General features: G+C 46.0%; 2 protein-coding genes across 6 annotated transcripts; both read left to right on the top strand.

Annotated features, from left to right (window-relative positions):
* PTGES3L (prostaglandin E synthase 3 like) lies at nucleotides 5-6,141 on the top strand. 5 transcript variants are annotated; one of them, XM_013972440.2, is made up of 8 exons: nucleotides 5-438; nucleotides 811-924; nucleotides 1,030-1,096; nucleotides 1,200-1,298; nucleotides 3,792-3,881; nucleotides 4,706-4,759; nucleotides 5,553-5,580; nucleotides 5,939-6,030. In XM_013972440.2, exons 1-8 carry the CDS (start codon nucleotides 431-433, stop codon nucleotides 5,944-5,946), a joined length of 468 nt encoding a protein of 155 aa, XP_013827894.1. In that variant the 5' UTR covers nucleotides 5-430; the 3' UTR covers nucleotides 5,947-6,030. The 5 variants fall into 5 exon arrangements, with proteins under 5 accessions (XP_013827894.1, XP_005693938.1, XP_005693937.1 ...); XM_005693881.3 differs by having other exon boundaries at nucleotides 5,553-6,141; XM_005693880.3 differs by lacking the exons at nucleotides 4,706-4,759; nucleotides 5,553-5,580 and having other exon boundaries at nucleotides 5,939-6,141.
* Nucleotides 9,049-18,090, top strand: LOC102171189 (alanyl-tRNA editing protein Aarsd1). The gene is made up of 12 exons (XM_005693879.3): nucleotides 9,049-9,174; nucleotides 9,310-9,441; nucleotides 11,096-11,255; nucleotides 12,965-13,022; nucleotides 13,417-13,573; nucleotides 13,670-13,786; nucleotides 14,009-14,139; nucleotides 14,468-14,534; nucleotides 14,711-14,802; nucleotides 15,240-15,294; nucleotides 16,363-16,457; nucleotides 17,741-18,090. The coding sequence occupies exons 1-12, from the start codon at nucleotides 9,136-9,138 to the stop codon at nucleotides 17,874-17,876; spliced, it is 1,239 nt and encodes a 412-aa protein (XP_005693936.2). The 5' UTR covers nucleotides 9,049-9,135; the 3' UTR covers nucleotides 17,877-18,090.

Below are 21,945 nucleotides of genomic sequence, written 5' to 3'. Positions count from 1 at the left end.
TCACCGAGTTGAGACGTCACCCGGGGCCCGACTTCCCTGGGTGTTTAATTCTGGCCAATGGTTTTTTAAATTGAGAGCCTGGTTTGTGTCGGGCACTGAGTATACTGAGCATTGGAGAAACAGGTGAATGAAGCCAGGACAAGTCCATCCGTGTGTATCGACCGCTAGCCCTTCCTCTGGTTTCGGCTGGCGGGTCGTCTGTTCCTAACGTGTATATTTCTGGAGACCCCGAGATGTGAAGGTCTGCAGGGACTGTGCTCTCCCAGAGACCCTTTAGAATGCGAATCCCTTGGCTTAGGCAACGTGTCCCGTTCCTCTAAACCCTTTCCCCGACCATATAAGGAGAGGCAGCTGCTGGGGGCGTCCCCAGGATCTAAAGATAGCAGCCCCTACCTCGGACTCCAAACGCCGCAGGGCAGCGGGAGCAGCCATGGCACGGTAAGTGCTTCTGGCCGCCTCTTTCACTAGAGAGTCGCTTCTCTATGTTTTCTGGGCGCTCCAGGTTCTGTGAGGTCCCAAGGGAGCCCTGGACTCCGGGTCTGTACCCTTGGGGTGGTGAAGAGAAATGTGACCTGAATATTCTCCATGTCTCCCTTACCTCTCTACTCTCTCACTTTTCCGCTTCTTCTCAGGTTCCCCCTCACCGCACACCCCAATCCTGTCAGCCCCGCTTCCACTCCCTTCAGTCTTATTTGACCCGCTTTGACCGTGCTGTAGCATAAAACGTCACTGTGTTTTCCCTCCACCTTCCCCAAATTCCCTGCCTTCCCTCTCACACGGCTATGAAGCCCCACCTCAACTCCTCTTCAGGCAGCATGCCCGGACCCTGTGGTACGACAGGCCCAAGTATGTGTTCATGGAGTTTTGTGTTGAGGACAGCACGGATGTTCACGTGCTCATCGAAGACCACCGCATTGTGTTCAGGTAACCCCCGTCCCCCTCCCCCTCCCGCTTCCTGGGAATCTTTCCTTTCTCTGCTGCCCCCCACTCTCAGCCTTCCTCATCTCTTTAGCAGTATTGTCTCCTCAGCTGCAAGAATCCTGATGGAGTGGAGTTTTACAATGAGATTGAGTTCTATGCCAAGGTGAACTGCAAGGTAAGGGTGGGGTGGAACAGTAAGGACTGGATGGGAAAGCTGTTTGGGAAACTGGAGATTCATTCTAAACCTCGGACCCTAAAAGTGAAGCTCTATCTGGCAGGACTCCCGGGATAAGCGCTCTGGCCGCTCCATTACTTGCTTTGTGAGGAAATGGAAGGAGAAGGTGGCCTGGCCCAGGCTCACCAAGGAGGATATCAAGGTGGGTGTGTGGGAAGTGGCTGCTTTTTCTCCTATGTGCTCTGTGTACCCAGGTACCCAAGTTAGGTCTGGGAATCAGCCTTGGCTGCTTTCCCACAAACATTCTGTTACACACCAGGTCTTGCCTATTTGACCTCCTAAATAATGCATTAAAAAAATTATGTGTCTGCATCAGGTCTTACTTGCTGCAGGCAGGATCTTTCATTGGGGTGCATGAACTCTAGTTGTGCAAGGGCATAGTTGCTCTGAAGCATGTGTGATCTTAGTTCCACAACCAAGGATGGAACCCATTAACCACTAGATCCCCAGGGAAATCCTCTCCTAAATAGTCTTGAATCCATGATTTCATGTCTTCCTAATTCAGGCTCTATCCATTTCTGGGTGAGGTTTGTTGCATATTTTCAGCCCTTCTGCATTCAACATGGTCTGTCCAAAACATACATTTGACCCTGTCACTCTTCTTCTTAAAACCCTCCAGTGGCTTCTTTTCCCCTAAAAGTTGAAAATTGGCTGCCTGCTAGCTGGATCTGGCTCTCAGATTTCACTTTTAGCAGTCTTCTCAGTGTTGAAAATTATTTTGAAGGGTTACTTACATTTGAAAATGTGGAGATTTCACCTCTTGGCCAGAACCACCATCTTCCAGTAATTCACCAAAATGACCAACAGGGAAAGAGGAGGGGCACCCGCTACATGTTCTCTAGGCCTTTTAGAAACATGGAGTTGTTCCTTTGGCCACATACATGTGAATCTACAAGGAAGGTGATGTTGTAGATCTAAAGGGAAGGGGCACTGTTCAAAAATGAATACCCCACAAATGTTACAATTGGAACATAGCAACACTGGAAGAGTCTACAGTGTTACCCAGCATGCTGTTGGCATCTTTGTAAACAAACAAGTTAAGGGCAGGATTCTTGCCAAAAGCATATTAAGCATTCTAAGAGCTGAGGTAGCTTCCTGAAATGTGTGAAGAAATATGGAAGGAAGCCAAAGAGAAACGTCCTTGAGTTCAGCTGAAGCACCCGCCTGCCCTGCCTAGAGAAGGACACTTCATGAGAACCAGTGAAAGGGAGCCTGAACTGTTGTAACCCATCAAGTAAGGTGTAAAGAAAATAAAAGACCTGGATTTTTTTTTTTTTAAGGAGAGATTAAGAAAAAAAGAGAGATTTCACCTAAAAATCCAGATTCTCAACTTCTCTTGGAAACTGAAGACTCTGACCACATTGGTCTAAATTCTCAAATGCCTGGAGTTTGAGCTTTAAACAGGGCATGTGCTCCACTTCACTTCACTTCTTTTCATTGTCTCTCTGACATGCTTAGGCATTTGAATGTGTAGCTTCTGCCGTTTGGGTTGAAGTCTCAGCACCACAGTGCAGTGTGGTATATAAGCTTGTGATTTTGCTATTCCTGCCTTCTGCAGCCTCACACCACTTTACTCTCTGCCTCGGACTTCCACATTTCAGCCACAGCAAACTGTTTGCAACTCTTTTTCATGCACCAGGCTATTGTTTACCTCTTACTGTGCCTTGTTCCTAGAAACTCTCCATTATCACTACCTTTGCCCACCTAACCCCTGCTCATCCTTCAAGGCAGAGCCCTGAAACCCCGAGAAGCCTGGTTTCCCATACTACCCCCTAAGCCACGGTCACACTTTCCACACTGTATTATAATTTATTTACATTTCCCTTCCCTACTTCTTTTTATAAATGTATTTTTATTATTTATTTGGCTGTGCTGGATCTAGTTGTGGCATGTGGGATCTTCATTGTGGCATCATTCAGGATCTTCTGTTGTGGTGCCTGGACACTCTAGTTGAGGCGTGTGGGCTGCAGAGCATGCAGGCTTCAGTAGTTGTAGCTGGTGGGCTTAGTTGCTCCGTGGCATGTGGGATCTCAGTTCCTCAATCAGAGATCAAATCTGCATCCCTTGCATCGCAAGGTAGATTCTTAACCACTGGACTACCAGAGAAGTCCCCTTACTTGGCTTCTTGATGGCTGGGACTCAGTATTAAATGTTTTAATAATCCTAGTGCCAACCTCAGAATCACATAGTATGTGTTCAGTAAACACCTGTTCAGTGAATGAGTGAACAACTTCTTTCCCTGTCTAAGCATGGGAACCTAGAGTATCAGCCTCCAAGAGTTGTCTCTGATTCCAGGGAATGCAGCTTCGTTGACTCCTAGGATGCTTTATGATACAGTTATCTTTCTAGATGTGTTATCTCTCTAGTCAGTCTGCTCCTGGAGGGCAGAGTTTATGCTTTTCCATCCTCTACAGTGCCTGGCATCGTGCTTGGCACTTAGTAACTTCTTGGTCAACCTTTGCTGTTGCTGCTGCTGCTGACATGGCAGCCCAGAGGAGGGGTTAGTCAAAGGGGAAAGATGATACCCCCAGTGACTCTCTTTCCCCCAAACATGCTCCCATACATGTCCACACTCACCTATGCACCTCTGCTGCTGCCTTCCTGACCTGGGACTCTGTGTGTTTTTCTCCTGCAGCCAGTGTGGTTGTCTGTGGACTTTGATAACTGGAGAGACTGGGAAGGGGATGAAGAAGTGGAGCTGGCTCAGGTGGAGCATTATGCAGAGGTAATTCCATTTTCTGCCCATCTCAATCATTTTTGGTGCCCCTCCGCACACACTCAAGGATTGTCATCCACTGTGCTGCGCTCTGCTTAGTCACTCAGTCGTGTCTGACTCTGCAACCCCATAGACTGTAACCTGCCAGGCTCCTCTCTCCATGGGGATTTTCCAAGAATACTGGAGTGGGTTGCCATGCCCTCCTCCAGGGTCATCAGGCTAGGCAGAAGTATGTGAGCTTCCCGGCAGGCTGCTTATTGGTGTGGTAGTCTTTATATGTTTTGCGCATTGTTTAGTAGGGACGCAAGAAATGAATATTCTGTCCGTGAAACTATAAACAGATTCATTCACTGTTTAGAGTAGAGCCTGTATTCTGAAGAAGTTTGGCAAAACCTTTTCCTACTTTTCTGTAATTCTTGTTCTCTCTTCTGTTTTCTTTACATATGTGTGTGTATTTTTCATGACCCAGACAGCTTCAGGGGAAACTCAAACTATGCAGTCTAAAAATTCACATCACAAAATAAATCACTGTTGCCCAATAAATTGCACATTGCATAAGAAATTTGGTTTCAGAATTTCAGCTACTATTTATTCAAGTTGGAAAAACACTAATAGACGCTAACCCAGATTTGTTAGGGTGTGTATGTGTGTGTGTTTAAATTTCCTTTTAAAAAGGGGATCAGTGTACTTTTCTCCAGTTATTCCAGTGTTATAGGGGCTTTAAAACTGGGGCAACTGTTTGCCTGGGGCCATTTTCCGGTGGTTCATTGATATGCAGGTTGCTCTTCCTTCACTCCTCTGATCTCCTGTGACTCATCTTCTCTACCTACCAGCTTTTGAAAAAGGTCAGCACCAAGGGACCACCCCCTGCAATGGATGATCTGGATGTAAGTAAAGCCTGTTCCTTAACCCTTCACTTTCCTTTCTGTCCTTAAAAATAAAGATACTAGAAAGGTCCCAGTCTCTAGCATATCATAATTCTCAGTGCACGTTAGCCAAATCTGAATTTGACACAGGAGGTCAAATGTCCTTCTTTAATGCTTTAGAAAACCCCAGAAAGCCATTCCTCCTTTCCGTCTCTTCCCTTCTGCTTCTCCATTTTAGAGCAGGCCTGGCCCTGTTTATTATCTTTACAGCTGTAAGGACCAGTTGTTGAAATTCTCATATTAAATGATTCATGGCACGGTGCTGCTTAGAGTACCAGTGGCTTATTTTATCATCCAAAATTTAAATCCTTCTGTGTTAGGCTCCCTAGAAGTTGTGTGATTTAGAAAATCACCAAAGAAAACTTTGGAGGGAGTTACAGGGAGTGACGGAGAAGGCAATGGCACCCCACTCCAGAACTCTTGCCTGGAAAATATGGACGGAGGAGCCTGGTAGGCTGCAGTCCATGGGGTCGCTAAGAGTCGGGCACGACTGAGCGACTTCACTTTCACTTTTCACTTTCATGCATTGGAGAAGGCAATGGCAACCCACTCCAGTGTTCTTGCCTGGAGAATCCCAGGGACAGAGGAGCCTAGTGGGTTGCCGTCTATGGGGTCGCACAGTCGGAGACGACTGAAGCCACTTAGTACCAGCAGCAGCAGCAGGAGCAGCAGCAGCAGAGGGAGTGAGCGGCTTTTGTGAACACAGATGTCCACTGCAGACTCTACAGGTGTTTCTGTCTTCTTTTTTCTCTAGGATGATTCTGACAGTGCCGATGCAACAAGTAATTAACTTTCTGTGACAGCAGAGCTGAAGAGGAAGCTGTGGCTATCGTCTAGTCACTCTAACAAGCCAGGACTTGCATATCTGTCAGCTCCTTGATGGTGTACCAGCGTCCTCTGAGATCTCTGAACTTTCCTAGAAGCTTTTTATTAAGGGTCTTCCATCATGTTTTTTTTTTTTTAATTTCTTCCATTGCTTTCATTTTATTTATTATTATTATTTGCCGTGCTATGCAGCATGTAGGGTCCTAGTTCCTTGACCAGAAATTGAACCTGCACCCCCTGCACTGGAAGTGCAGAGTCTTAACCACTGGGCTGCCAGGGAATTCCCTCCTTCATGTTTTATTTTTTTTTTCTTAGGCACTTGATATGGCTGCTGTATCAGATGGCAGGATAGGAGAGGAGCAGACAGATGGGGCCTTTGACTTCCTACGGATTGGCCATAATCTTTGTATTTGTACTCATCAAGGCTTCCTTGAGTATTTGAGCCTGTGTGTGTGTATGTCTTAAAGTAAAACCCACAGAAACAACATATAGATTATAATAAATCTCTAGGAACTGTTCTCTGTCTCTTTCCTTCTGGTACTTCTTCCTCCTGGAGGCAAGCCTCTTCCCCCTCTATAGCTGCTTTCCAGTGGAGAGGTGGGTGTCAGATGTCCTGGCCCTTACTGTCGAGATTGGAAGAACAAAGATGTTGGGAGCAGACTTGTAACCAAGCTGAGGAACTTTTCCATGCCCAGACCTATGCTCTGATCTTCAGAGCAGGATCCAGTCTTTCATGGTATGGCTAACACTGCCATCTCTAGCATCAGCCAGAAACCCACTTCAGCTTCCTGCATACTCCAGAAATATCTTTATACTTTTAAAGCTAATTGTTACATTAGTTAATGCCTATGTCTCTTTACTCCTCCATTCATCAGCTACCCCATTCATCCATAAACATTTTTTGATTACCTAATGTGTACTTAAACTGTGACTTAAACAAAATTCAATACCCAGACCTTGCCCTTGAACTCAGGGTAAAGTACTGAGATTTGTTTAAAGAAACCAAAATTTATATCAGTAATTCATGGACTCAGTTTAAAAAATTAAATGTATAGAAAGGTGTACAATGTAAAGTAGGATTTGTATTCTCTTAATAGCTGTAACCACTGTTAATAGTTTCTTCAATAAACATATCTATATATAATATTATAAATTATATAATACCTATAATTTATATAATTATATATAAAACAATATATAACATGTCTGGAACATAAACAGTATCCTGTATTGTGTATATACAGTACAATATATATTAAAATTTAACACATGCATGGGCAAATGCAGTGTGTTCATGTGTAGTGGGGCTCACACTATTATATATATCTTGCACCCTGCTTTTTTTCACTTAATATATATTGGAGTTCTTCCCAAGTCAGTGTACATAGATCTGACTCTTCTTTATGGCTCTATGTTATTCAGTTGAACATATTTTCCATAATTTAACTGGTTCCTTATCAATTTGGTCTTTTTCAGTTTTTACGAAGGTGAAAATTGAAATTTCCTTGCATTAAAAAGTACATCTTTACATGTTTAGCAAGAACATGTAGGGTAAATCCACACCACCCCTCACCTCTACCCCCTGCCAGAACCAGGTGGGACCCTGGTTCTCCCACCAGGGATTGAACCTGGGCCCTGGCAGTGGAACCACTGAGTTCTAACCACTGGACTGCCAAGGAGTACATATAGTGTAAATTCTAGAAGTGAAATTGTTAGGTCAAAGAGCAGATACATGTAAAAATTTTGAAAGCTGTTGCTAAGTTGTTCTTAGATGAAATACCGATTTTCACTTCCACCACCAAGAGTGCTCCATTCTCCAAACCCTTTTAGGTATTTGCCAAGATAAAATTATACTTGGCTTGATTTGCTTGATTTATTTATTTTATTTCCAGTGGCCCTGCAGGGCTTGCAGGATCTTAGTACCCGAACCAGGGATTGAACCCAGGCCTTCAGCAATGAAAGTGCAGGATCCTAACCACTGGACCACCAGGGAATTCCTTGGTTTCATTTGCTTTAAATTATGAGATCGCTTATTGTTCATTAGTGACTAATGTTTCTTTTTAGAATCTCCCTCAGTAAAGAATTTGCCTGCAATTCATGAGACCTGGCTTCGATTCCTGGGTTGGGAAGATCCACTAGAGAAGGAGATGGCAACCCACTCCAGTATTCTTGCCCCGGAAATCCGATGGACAGAGGAGCCTAGCAGGCTACAGTCCATGGGGTTGCAAGAGTTAGACACAACTGAGTGACTAAGCACAGTATTTATATATTATCTAAGTAAACTTTATATCTTATTTGAACTTCATATCAACCATATAAAATAATTCTTTTCTTAATAGTGCTCAAACAGGTTACAGTAAGTGGCAAAGCTGGGACCTGAACTTGTATAGCATATTTCTCTTCACCTACAATTCTGAAAACTGAAAAGTTCTAAAATATGAGTTTCAAAAATTAACAACAAAACTCATCTGGCATCAAAACATGACCTAAAATGATGTTAGGCTATTTATAGTCTTTGTTTATTTGGTTTAGCGCATTTATTTCTCAGTGTAAATATTCATACATTTGATCACAAGGGGTTGCTCCAGAATTCCAAATGGAATACATTAGGTAACATATAGGTATGGTCTGCATTACTGCCTAAAATCAGGAAAATCCTAAATTCTGAAGCATCTGGAGACTTCAAGCTTTTTATTAGTTAATTTAAAAGAACAGAACCTGGAGGAGGAAATGGCAATCCATTCCAGTATTCCTGCCTGGAAAAATCCCATGGACAGAGGAGCCTGGTGGGCTACAATCCATGGGGTCCTAGAGTCCGACACGACTGAGCACTTAGCAGCAAAACAGCAGAAAGAAAGTTAATCTAACCTCGTTTAACGTTTTAAGACACTGATTGCAGTTTAACTCCTTTTAATCTATCTGCACTGTCCAATTAGGTAGCAATGGTCACACATGGTTACTGAGTACTTGAAATATTGATAGCCCCAACTGAGAAGTGCTGTAAGTGTAAAATACAGATCAGGTTTCGAAAATTTTGTACGGGGTGGGGGAGAAACTCTTATTTTAAAATATTCATTACATGATGAAAAAATTTAGATATGGTCATTTAAATAAAAATATTATGAACATATGTGGCTTGTATTATAATTCCATTGGGCGGCGCTGCTGTGTGTATTCTCAAACCAGTACCATCCACGTTTCTAACGACCGGCCTTCTGCGGGTCCGAATTATGTCCCTCCAAAGGGGCCAAACGAAGTGCTTCGACAAGTTCAGACCGCAGTTTTGTCTTGTTTTTTTTTTTTTTTCTGGTCCTTTCCACAAACAGTCGCTAAACAACTACGAGCGCCTGCAAGTCGCGTTTTATATAAATTTGCCCAAACTGCATCCCGTTCTTTGCCCTGCTGCGCCTGCGCAGAGACGCGGCCGGCGTGAAGATTGTCCCACTTTGCTCTCCGTCCGCCGCCGGGCGTTTCGGTGAGCGCGCATCCCCACGTCCCGGGAGACAGCAGTGATGGCGTTTCGGTGTCAGCGGGACAGCTACGCCAGAGAGGTGCGGCCAGCGGGGCGGGAAACCTGTTGCTCCGAGCGGGTGCGGCGGTGCGGGGCGAGGGGGCGCCGAGCTGGATTCAGTCCGGTGCCCTGAGGATTGGGGTCGGGGCTTACTTTCGCATCCCTCTCCACCCAGTTCACCACCACCGTGGTCTCCTGCCGTCCCGCGGAGCTGCACACCGAAGGAAGCAACGGCAAGAAGGAAGTGCTGAGCGGTTTCCAAGTGGTACTGGAAGACACGCTGCTTTTCCCCGAGGGCGGGGGACAGGTACCAGGCCCATCTCGCTCCCCTCCCCTCCCTTCCCTTCCCAGGAAGCCCTCAATTCCTTTCTCACCCAGTGAGAAGTGTCTTTTGTCTCTCAGTCTCAGCTGTAATGAATACAGTTGGAAATTAGCTCAATTCAGCTCATTTGTTCACTCAACAGATACTTATCAACGGATACTTATCCAGCCCTAAAATATCCTCTTTGGTATTGTTCCAGACTCTGAGGATAAGGGTTGAACGAGATAGTGTTTCTGCCTACATAGTGTATTTGTTGGAGGAAACAGACAAAATGGTTGCTAGATAGATAGTATACCAGCTCGGATAAGTTCTATGAAGAAAACTAAAATTTGAGGGAAAGAGAGTGATGGGATGATCTCCTGGGTAGAGGACAAGTTAGTTTAGTCAAGAACTAAGGGAAGTGGGGGGTAAGCTGTTCCTGTCATCTGGTGGTGCTGGTGGGGGAGGGGAAGTATTTCCAGGGAGGGAGAATAAGTGCAAAGGACCTGAGGTCAGAATTCCATTAGCATGTTTAGCACAGAGGAAAAAGTTTCCTCTGAAGCAGCACAAGAGAGGGCAGACTTACCAGTACTGTGATGCGGTAGGGACAAGATCCAGTGAGAACTTGAGAAAGGAGGATGCTCACTCAAAGGTGGGCATTGTGAGAGAGGCTTTCTCAGCAGAGAGAGTAGCACAGTCGAAGGCAGGGAAGCCTGAAAGAATCTGACAAGTCTGGTTAACTTCAAATAGTCCCATATAGTTGGAGCTTGTGGTACATGTTGATGACAGGCTAGAGATAGCTTTGGAAAGCTAAGTGGGGGCCATTTCAGAGGGCCTTGAAGAATGTGTTAAGGTGTGTGAACTTCATTCAGGAAGCTGTGGTGAGCTATAAAAGTACTTAGGCAAAGAAATTATGTGAGAGGACATACTCAGTAAACTGCCCAGCACAGAGGTTTTCTGATCTGCTGAAAGAAAACCTGTGATATCCAGTATCCATAGTGAGTCTCATTTTATATACCACCTCTTCCAGGAAGTCTTCCCTGATTTCCCAAGATTGTTAGGTCCCTTTCCTTTGAACTTTTCTAGAGCAATGTACTTTTTTGAACTATAGCAGGCTGTGGGTCATTTTGCAATTGTCTATTGGCATGTCTGTATCTTTTCCAGACTCTTCATTTGCATGAGGGACCATGCCTTATTTACATTGTATTCTTGGGCAGGCACAGTGTCTTGTAAGCAGTTGTATTTTGTAATACTTCATATTTTTATAGTTTAATCCTAGTAGCAGTGAAGAAGATAGAATGGAAGGAGGGAGAAAAATTCTGACCATTTTAGAAACTGTTGAAAGAGAAGAATCTAAACCAAGCAGTGAGAGTGAGGATTAAGTTCTTTGGGTTTTCTAAAAGTTTCCTTGGTATAGTTACAATGTTTAACTCTTTTATTCTGTTCTGAAGACCAAAATATACAGGTGTTCAGAGTGAAGAGGACAGAGACAGTCCCCTCCTGGAACAAAATGGACCACCTCACTTGGCATTGCCTTTCTCCCTTAGGGAACCTCAAATTTTGGGTGTGTTTCTCACATACTTGCCCTGGAGAGTCTTTGATTCCAGGAGTTAGGTGAGCCCTACCTGCCACCACTGATTATCTTTACTTCTTTACGCAGCCTGATGACCGTGGTACAATCAATGACATCTCTGTGCTGAGAGTGACTCGCCGGGGCACCCAGGCTGATCATTTCACCCAGACGCCCCTGACCCCTGGGACTGAGGTTCAAGTCCGGGTGGACTGGGAACGGAGGTTTGACCACATGCAGCAGCATTCAGGTAGATGGGTGGGATGGGACACCTCTAGCAGGGGCAGTTGCTGTTTGGGAATGTCAAGATGATTGAGATATGGTGTGGGTTCTCCAGGAGTTAACCTTTTAGAAGAGACAGACATATTCAGAATCAGGATTCTGGCGAGATGTGATAAACGTTATAAACACAAAATGAGCAGGACTTCCCTCGTGGTTCAGTAGTTAAGAGTGCCTGCCAATGCAGGGGACATAGGTTCAATCCCTGGTCCAGGAAGATTCCACGTGCACCACAGCTACTGAGCCCATGTGCTGCAACAACTGCTGAAGCTCACATACTTTAGATCCTATGCTTTGTGACAGGAGAAGGTGACGCAGTGATTAAGCCTGGGCACCACAACAGGGAAGTAGCCCCTGCTCATGACAACTAGAGAAAGCACACACAGAGCAACAAAAACCAAGCACAGCCACAAAAAAGAAACCTCCAAAATGACCAGTTAAAGTATTAGAATAACTGCTGGATTTAAGTTACTTACTCCCACTGGATACCTTCATCTGGATATGTCTCATAGCCTTCTTATATTCAAAATGTCCAAAATGGAATTAAAAAGCCACCCCCTCCCCCAGATCTAGTTTTTCGTTTGCCTTCTCTATGTTTAGTGCATGGCATCAGCATCTACCCAGTTGCTTGAATCCTCGGAGTCTGTTCAGACCCCTCTTTAGGGATAGCCAGTCAGTCTGCGTCCTGTCAGTTTACTTTCTCAATACTCCTCTGCCCACTTCGACTGTCAACGCCGTTGTCCTTGTCCCACCTCTCGCCATCTCTCCCCCGCCCTCTGTAATAGCCCTTTGGCTACTCTCCCCACATTCAGTCTTGCTACTTTGCAGCCCATTCTCCATAGAGCAGCCAGAATAATTTAAAACTGAAAATCCGATCAAGCCGCTTCCAGCTTTCAAGCTTTTCAAAGGCTGCCTGTATCTCATGCTAAAGCCAAACATCTTGTCATGGGCTGTAAGAGCAGCCTGGGATGGTGCTTACCTACTCCAGCCTCATCCAGTATCCCTGCTTCCTGCTCTCTGCATTCTGGCCTTCTCTTGGTTTCTTCAGTATACCCTGCTTGTTTCCTCCTTCAAGGCCTTTGGCTGTCTTGTTCCCCTTGCTTTCACAGTTGGCCCTTCTCTTCCTCTTGCGTTTTTTCCTCCTCCTCACTGTCATTGATCAGGGATAGCACCATATCTCTAGTATCAAGCCCTGTTCCTTTATGTGTAGGCAGTTGATAAATTTCTGTCAAATGGGGAGTATGCCTGGTGGCCTACTGGCAAGGGTTCCAGGTTTACGGCTGTGACCCAGGTTCAGTTCCTGGTTGGAGAACTGAGAGGTCTTTTAAGTTGTGTGGTGAAGCCAGGAAAAAAACGAAAATTCAAAACAAAATAAAAAAAATGCCTAAATTTTCTTTTTGTCAAATGAATGGGTGTGGCTCAATGAGAACCTGAGTTCAAATCCTGCCTCTGACGAAGTACCTTGCCTTGGCAAGTCATTTATTTGATCTATCTAGGCCTCGATTTCCTCATTCATGAAATGGCGTCAGAATTCTCCTGAGGATTTTCAATAAAGTATCTCTCAAGAGTATTACCCAGTGTCCAGCAGGTCTTCAGCAGAATTCCTGGGATGACATTGACATGGGGATTGTGTGACTGCCTGGGCTCTTTACTCTTCTCCTGTCTCCTCTCTCTGTTCAGGGCAGCATCTCATCACTGCAGTTGCTGATGATCTTTTTGGGCTGAAGACAACATCATGGTGAGCAGGGGACTGTCCAGCATGGGTCCCTGACTGCCAGTTCCTCATGGGTTGGGGGCAGGAAGATAAAATCTGCTATGCTCACCTGGTCCCCGGGAAGATGGGGTGGTGGATGACTTTGTGTTTCCCCCTGAGAAACATCTGCCTTTGCTTAGGAGTGAACATAGAATTTGGAGCCCAGTGACCTAGAGGGTGAATTCCAGCTGCATGACCTTGATCATGTTCCTTAGTGTTAACCCCCTCACCTGTAAAATGGAAGTGATAGTCCCTGCCTTGCGACATTTTTGTGAGGATTCAATAACAGCATTTATATGAACATGCTCTGTAAACGATAACCTTCCTTATACTGTTCGTCGTCCCCATCAGCATCCTGTGACCACTCTACTTCTGGCAGGGAGTTGGGGCGACTCCGGAGTGTCATTGAGCTGGACAGCCCCTCTGTGACTGCAGAGCAAGTAGCTGCCATCGAGCGGAGTGTCAATGAAAAAATCCGAGATCGGCTGCCAGTGAACGTGCGAGAACTGAGCCTGGATGATCCCGAGGTGGAGCAGGTGAGGGGAGAGCCAGCGGGGTGGCTTCTGGAGAGTGCCCACCCGAGGGCTCCTCATCAAAATTCAGACAGCCCTCCTCCTCTCCTCGCGTTCCAGGTGAGGGGCCGGGGTTTGCCGGATGATCACGCTGGGCCTATTCGAGTTGTTACCATCCAGAACATTGATTCCAATATGTGTTGCGGGACCCATGTGAGCAATCTCAGTGACCTTCAGGTAGGTGAGAAAGGGCTCTTGAATGGATGGGAGAGAGGGTGTCAGGGATAGGGGATCACAGCAGGGCTGGGAGTGACGGAGGGGACACCCGAGGGGTCCTGAGTGAAGTCACTCCATTATTGCTCCTGAGCTGTTTGGGGAGATCTTGGTCTCTTTTACCCTCCAGCACCTCTATGGCTTATCCATGTATGTCTGTGTATGTTACATTCTTGTCTCATGTAGGTCATTAAAATTCTGGGCACTGAGAAGGGGAAAAAGAACAAAACCAACCTGATCTTCCTGGCTGGGAACCGGGTGCTGAAGTGGATGGAGAGGAGTCATGGCATTGAGAAGGCACTCACAGCTCTGCTGAAGTACGTACGCCCCTTTCCCAGGCTCTACTCTTAGCTCCTGGGCAGCCAGAGTGTAGCCTGCCCACCCGTACGGGAGACAGAATACTCTTATCTCTGGGAGGTGAGATGCAGTCATAAATGCTGCAGCGCTTTGGGTAGTTAGCCAGATGCACACAGAATGGTTTCTTCCTTTATATCCTCTCCCCGCAACCTCCTGAGGCCCCCCCCGAAATGTCCCCGGGTCCCATCTGGAGGGAGACACACCATCAAGAGGGGCATTGTTGATTTATGCCCAACACCAGAAGCAGTTGGGAAACTGAGGAGGCCTCCACGAACCTTTCTCTTGCAGGTGTGGAGCAGAGGACCACGTGGAAGCAGTGAAGAAGCTGCAGAACTCGAGCAAACTCCTGCAGAAGGTGATTTATCCATGGAGGGTGGAAAGGGCGTGGGCTCTGCCTGAACAGGCTCCCAGACTCAGCCCCTCACCTGACCGGATGTGCAGTGTGTCAGCAGTGAGGGGCCAGGGAGAAGACAGTGCTCCCTCTGGTTACCCTTTCCCCGCCGGATGACTGACTGACAGCATCCATTTCAGAACAACCTGAATCTGCTCAGAGACCTGGCTGTGCACATTGCCCACAGCCTTAGGAGCAGCCCAGACTGGGGAGGTGTGATCACATTACACAGGTGAGACAGGCCGGGGGTGCTGGGCTTTGGGCTCAGCCTCTTCCCTGCACAGAGTGCAGGAGTGGGAGGCCGGTCACCCCTCTGGTATTCTCAAGACTGAGAAGACCCTGAGTAATGTTTTACCTTCCAGGTTTCCTGGGTTTGATACAGACATCTTCACTGTAACTTTCTTAGCACTTTGCCTCAGATCCTTTACCATCTAACAATTCTCCGCTTACCAGGGAGAATCCTGTTTAAGGGAAGTAGAAACAACATAAAGCAAAGCTTATTGTAACGTGCTCAGGCCAAGAAGGACGTCGGGCTGGCCCTCCGTTTGCCCTCTTTCTTTGGCACTTTGCAGGAAAGGCAGCGGGGAGGCCAGTAGGAGGAACTGGGCTTCCTGCAATTTCCCAGCCCCATTTGCAGCCTGGGTCTCACATCTGTGTCCTTTGTTTTAGGAAGGACGGCGATTCTGAGTTCATGAATATCATCGCCAATGAGATTGGGTCAGAGGTAAGAGGAGCGTGAGGTTCTCTGTCCACCCTAGTTGGAGACCTTACAAGGTGTCTTCCTCATGAACATGTGAAAAATAGGAAACAAATTCATTCAGTGACATTTTCTCAACACTAACCATGAGCCAGGCTCTGTTTTACGTGTCAGACTTGGTCAGTGGTATTGACCTTTCTGGGACTGTGACATTTACCAGCTTTGGAGCTCCTTTTATCATAACTGTAATTCCTCCCTACCACCCATATTTATGTGTGCCAAGGGCCTGATTTCAGAAATATGGGGCTTGGCTTGGTCCCTAGAAGGCCATCCCTTCTGTTTACCTTTGTCTCAGGCAGGCGTTCCTCCCGGTCCTGACTGTCCAGGTCTCTCTTTTGCCTTTACTCCAAAAATACTCTGAAATATTCACTCTTGGCCAAGCAGTGTGTACATCTCTCTTCATAATTCTGTGTAGAGAGTACATATTCTCAAGGAGCTCACTTTTATTTGGGAAGATAGCTATGTCTGCTGATGTTTGTAATTTAGGGTGGTCGATGCTAGAGTGAGAGGAGTGCATTCTCTGTCAGGCTCAGGAGGCTTCAGGGCAGGGGCCTAGAAGACTGTTTAGGAGTCAGCAGACACAGGAGCCAGGGCGGCCACCCTGAGGGAAACACGGAGGTTTAGGCAGTGGCAGGCACAGTGTAGGAGGGCAGTGGGGTGGCCAGGCTCCAGAGGTTGGCAGGAGTCAGATTATGAAAGGCATTTTATTCTTAAGCATGGTCAGCAGCCTTCTGCCCCCTACTTAATGTTCAACCTGAGTTCCTAAAGCCACTGTCAAAGTTTCTTGTCCCTTATGGCCCCCAGAATGAAGGGGCTGCCTTATCATTCATCAGGAACATCACTTGTGGTTTAGGGGGAAAAGCTGTTTTTCTTTAAAGTACAATCGACATATCACATTGTCTAAGATGTACAGTGTGTTGATATATATATTGCAATATGATAAAAATGTGTTCTTAAGGCTGAAAAGTGCAGTTTAGAGGGGTTTGGCTGCATGTCGTTAAGTATCAGGGCTGATCTTCTTGTCTTCCGTCCTAGGAGACCCTCCTCTTCTTATCTGTAGGCGATGAGAAAGGTGCTGGACTCTTCTTACTGGCAGGACCAGCTGAGGCCGTGGAGACCCTGGGGCCCAGGTAATTTTCTGTGGACAGCTGTGTGCGGGTGGGAGAGCCTGTAAGCCTAACCTGCTAACACAGCCCTTGGTGAATGCAAGGGGCCACTGCATCTGCATCACATTGATCCCATCACAGCCGTGTGAGGTTGGCTGAGCAGAAATAATGATCACCACCATCATTCCCATCACCACTTTTCCATCATTTCATCACCACTTTTCTATATGAGGGACAGCACGTCCTGTGCCTCAGATCTCACTGTTAAAGTCAGAGAACTGAGACTCAAGCCCAGGACTTTTTGTCTCCAAATCTAATGTACTTGGTGTTTTTTCTTTTAGAAATTGAGATTCGTAAGTGATGCGTGAATATAGGTTTTAGATTCTCCCTAGGCAGATGAAATAGGTGCTTAAGGCATCCACAAAATAGAGGCACAGACAAACTTGGGGGAAAAAATTAGGATTTTGACCCTGAATCAAAAAAGGCATTGATGTAGTTATAGAAAAATTAGAATTGTGTTGGACTTTTATTTTTTGTATTTTCTTATTTTAAATTAGCTGTGGAGGTGGAGTATGTCATATTCTTTGTGGCATTTAGGGTTTTTGAAGTCCTTGATTGGCTCTGATAAATACATGTTCATTGTAAAACATTAAAGGAAAACAGAAGTATTTAGAGCAGAGGTTCCTGACAGATGGCCAGATGAGGCCTATCTGTCTCCTGACAGTTAGCCAGATGAGGCCTACCAGATAGACTGGTTTGGCCTGTGTACTATTTTAAATTTTCAAAATTAATTGCTACCTTTTAAAATTAGATTTTTACTTAAAAATGTATAGAGTTCTGGCTTTTTTCAAAAATGGTGGGGGTGGGAAAGGGCATGCTCTTGCATTTCTGTGTCCACATGCCTGCAGGGTAGCGTCTGTGCGGAAGTAAGCGCCGGCCGCCTCTTCAGACGCCATAGGCTCAGCCAGTGCCGCGAGGCCTCCCTTCTCACTCAGCCCCAGTTGCTTCACTCACTGCGGTTCCCACAGGCCTTCGTGCCTACAGCTCTTTACCCCTGATTATGCTTGCCCTGCTCCCTGGAGGTTGCCATAATTTAGCCCATTTCTAGGCACTTCTGTTGTTTCTAGTTATTCACTCTTGAAATCAACACGGTACATGTATCTTTGTGCCCCTGTACAACTATTTCTAGAAGCCGCCTACTTTTTCTCTCCCTCCCCCCTCAGCCCATGAGGAAAGCTTCAGGGCTGGCCTTGTTTTCCCGTGACTTTTCCCTCAGAGACGCCCCTGACTGTCTGTCTGCTCCCCAGGGTGGCTGAGGTGCTGGAAGGCAAGGGAGCTGGGAAGAAAGGCCGCTTTCAGGGCAAGGCCACGAAGATGAGCCGGCGGGCAGAGGTGCAGGCGCTTCTCCAGGACTACGTCAGCACGCAGAGCGCAGAGGAGTGAGGACCCGGGCGCCTCGCTGGTCCTCCGTTGATAGCGGGCCTCCTGAGACCGCAGAAGGAGTCTCTTGGACAATAAAATAGTTTGACTTGAAATGATTGTGGTACCATGTATATTTATATGACAAGTGACGAATTTATGCAGTGTATTCCAGTGTGCTTATGCAGTCAGTGTCTTTGTGAATAAACAGCTTTCTTCCTTTTTTTAAAAAAAAAAATTTTATTCAGGTATAGTTGATTTTCAGTGTTGTGTTAATTTCTGCTATATAGCAGAGTGATTCAGTTATACAAACTATACATTCTTTTTCATAGTCTTTTCCATTACGGTTTGTCACAGGACAGTGAATATAGTTCTCTAGGCTACACAGTAGGACCTTGCTCTTTATCCATTCTATATATAATAATTTGCATCTGCTAATCCCAAACTCCCAATCCTCCGCCTCCCTCCGCCCCCGTGGCAACAAGTCTGTTAAGTCTGTGAGTCTTAAACAGCTTTCTTATTCGGCTCCTGTTAGTCATACCCTACCCGTGAATGTTATGTTGATGAACTGTATGAATTTATCTGAATCCAGCTGCAGTCTTTCCTTGTATAGAAATGCAGCTGCCCACGGAGATAGGAGTCAGGCTGGAGGCTTGGCTTAGGACTTAGACTCCCATCTCCTTGTTTTCTCTTACTTTTTTCCTAGTCTTTTATTTCAGAATTAAAAACTATCAATGACTGTATATAGGTTAAGAATCCACAAAAATATTTGTAGAAAGATGTTCTAAGTCTGCTACTGAGGCAGGAAAAGGATAGAAAGAGATATCAGGCAAAACTAACCAAGAGAAAGCTGGGGTCATTATTAATATGAGACAAATGAGACTTTAAGGCTCTAAGACTTTAAGAATCATTATCAAGGCATTATCTTGAGGTTAAGAGCATAGACTTTGGATTTTCACAGACCTGAGTAGAAATGCTGGCTTTGTGCACCTACAGGTGGTTAAACTATAGAGAAAAGCAAGAAATTGATTAAAGTCAGGACAGCATTTTTTACCTCTGGGGAGGGAGTGAAGCAGGACAGAGCAGAGACCCAAGGCGGGGGTGGGTGGAAGAGTGGTTTCTCGAATGCTGACAACATTCTGTTTTTTGACTTGGGTGGCATTTACATAGGCTTTTGCTTATTAATGGTGGCTCAGCTGGTAAAGAATCTGCCTGCAATGCAGGAGACCTGGCTTCAGTCCCTGGGTTGGGAATATCCCCTGGAGACAGGAAAGGCTACCCGTCCAGTACTGTGGCCTGGAGAATTCCATGGACAATATAGTCACAGAGTCAGACTTGACTGACTGATTTACACTTCACTTTGCTAAATAATTTTGCATTGTGGCCTGCATTTATGTTTTATTCCATGGGGTTAGTTCACAATTTAAGAATACAACTAAAAAAAATCTGATTCTGTCATTTACTCACTTAGGAAAGTTACCTTGCCTTTTCAACCTTCCCTTTTCTCACTGGTAACATGGCAGTACATGCTCAAGAAAGCACTTTGTGAGACTTCCCTGGTGGTCCAGTGGTTAAGAATCCACCTGCCAACGCAGGGCACATGGGTTTGATCCCTGGTTCGGGAAGATTCTACATGCCAAGGAGTAACTAAGCCTGTGAGCACAACTTCTCAGCCATGCACTTGAGCCCATGCTCTGCAATAAGAGAAGCCAATACAATGAGAAGCCCACTGACTGCAGCCAGGGAAAGCCTGAGTGTAGCAGTGAAGATCCAGCATAGCCAGAAATGTTTTAAAAAGCACTGTATGGATTCCCAGAGATGATCTAGCAACAGGTCATTTTTGATCACCTAATGTCCTGTTCCGGAGAAGGCAATGGCAACCCACTCCAGTACTCTTGCCTGGAAAATCCCATGGGCGGAGGAGCCTGGTGGGCTGCAGTCCATGGGGTCGCTAAGAGTCGGGCACGACTGAGCGACTTCACTTTCACTTTTCACTTTCATGTATTGGAGAAGGACATGGCAACCCACTCCAGTGTTCTTGCCTGGAGAATCCCAGGGACAGCGGAGCCTGGTGGGCTGCCGTCTATGGGGTCGCACAGACTCGGACGACTGAAGCGACTTAGCAGCAGCAGCAGCAGCAACGTTCTGTTCCTCTTTACCTGCAAATTGAGAATTGATTGTCACAGTAGGAGCAGTTGGCCTTCTGCCACCCCCCAGTGAGCCGCATTCCTGGATGGGGCTGCTGTGGATGGATTTGGATGCAGGCACCTCATGTGCTTTCCTAGTTATATGAGAGCTATGATTGAGCCCAAGGGAAGCTTCCTCTGAACCCACCGTGCGTGTGTGCATGCTAAGTCGCTTCGGTCATGTCCAACTCTGCCACCCATGGACTGTAGCCCGCCAGGCTCCTCTGTCCTCGGGATTCTCTAGGCAAGAATACTGGAGTGGATTGCCATGCCCTCCTCCAGGGGATCTTCCCTTGAACCCAGGAACTATCAGCAAATAGCTTGAGATTAGATGTCCATCTTCTGGTTCACACCACAAGTTTATTCAGGTGAAATTCCCACATGAAGTTCTGCTACTGTTTTGCTAGAGATACGGAGGCAGAGAGCACAGCGTCATCGAATTTGGCTGGAAGGAACTGAGTGGTTGCCTAGTGCAGTGGCTTCTAGACTTTTGTCTTTAGTTTAAACGAAGCTTTACTTCATGAGCCTTACATATAGCCCAATTCAGAAATGGACAAAAGAAAGCTGTATTGACCTGGTTGGGAAAGGAAGTGGAGGCATGGAGTTTTGAAGGCACTCAGGAGGTCCCTGAGGGGTTCCTATGGAGCCATGGCACCATTTGGAAACTATTAATTGAGCGTGCATGCTAAGTCGCTTCAGTCCTGTCCAACTCTTTGGGACCCTATGGACTGTAGCCTGCCAGGTTCCTCTGTCCATGGAAATTCTCCAGGCAAGAATACTTCCTCCAGGGGATCTTCCTGACTCGGGTATCAAACTTGCATCTCCTGTGGCTCTTGCATTGCGGGTGGATTCTTTACCACCGAGCTTAGTTCCCTAACCAGGGATCAAACCTGTGCTTCCTGCCTTGGAAGCACAAGAGTTTTATCCACTGGACTGCTAAGGAAGTCCAACAAGAAATTTTTTAATGTGCCATTCCATTTCAAAGCATAAACAAATCCCTCCCCCAACCACTTGTGTTTTTCCGTCACAGGGCGCTCAGTTATGCTGTCTGTGCTGGTCCTTCAAATCAAACTTATGGTTCAATCCTGAGTCTCCTGATGAGGTTCTGTGCTTACATGTGTGTGTGATACACCTCTAGAAAGTTCAGGGTAGATTCAGTTCCGGTGGGGAATAACATTTTTCCATGTTTTAAGAGCCCCTAAGTAGAGAACGATGGTATCCAATTAGTTTTCTCCCCAAATGAAAGAAGTTAAAACAGTTTATCTGGTAAGACTGAAAGCCACAAGGCAGCCTACTTGTCGGGGATCAGAGTCTGGAGCCTGAGACTTCAGCTGGAGCCAGGAGGCAGAGGAGTGGGAGAGGTAGGCTGCAGGGAAGTGGCCAGAAGGAAGAGGAGTTTGATTCCTGAGGCAAAATTTGGGCATTGATGTTGCATCAGTAGGCTGCTGAGGGGCATGAAAGGCATTAAAAAAAATTTTTTTTTGGCCTCACTGTGTATCCTGTGGGGTCTTAGTTCCCTAACCTGGGGTTGAACCCATGTACCCTGCATGGGAAGTGCAGTGTCTTAACCACTGGATCACGAGGAAAGCCCTCAAAATGTGTTTTTAAAGTCTTTTTCCAACCCTGCCCCTGCCCAATTTTCCCTGCCAGAGACAACCACTAATTTCTTATCTATCATCTGGTAATATTTTGTTTATAGATGGATATAAATCTTCCTCCTTTTGAAACACACTGTACACCCCTCTGCATCTTGCTTTTCTCAACTAAATGAGTGTCACGTTAAAAAAAAAAAAACATAGTGTAAAAGTTATGCAGTACAGAATGTAATCTTTGATGAGAGTTGGGGGAATATTATTTGCTTCACAGAAGGCTCCTTACTTTTAGAAGGACTCAGGCAGGATTCCCTT

The sequence above is a fragment of the Capra hircus genome, chromosome 19 (genome assembly GCF_001704415.2).
Source record: "Capra hircus breed San Clemente chromosome 19, ASM170441v1, whole genome shotgun sequence".
Classification (NCBI taxonomy): domain Eukaryota; kingdom Metazoa; phylum Chordata; class Mammalia; order Artiodactyla; family Bovidae; genus Capra; species Capra hircus.
The sequence above is the reverse complement of the archived record's forward strand: the minus strand, read 5'-3'. Positions and strand labels throughout refer to the sequence as shown.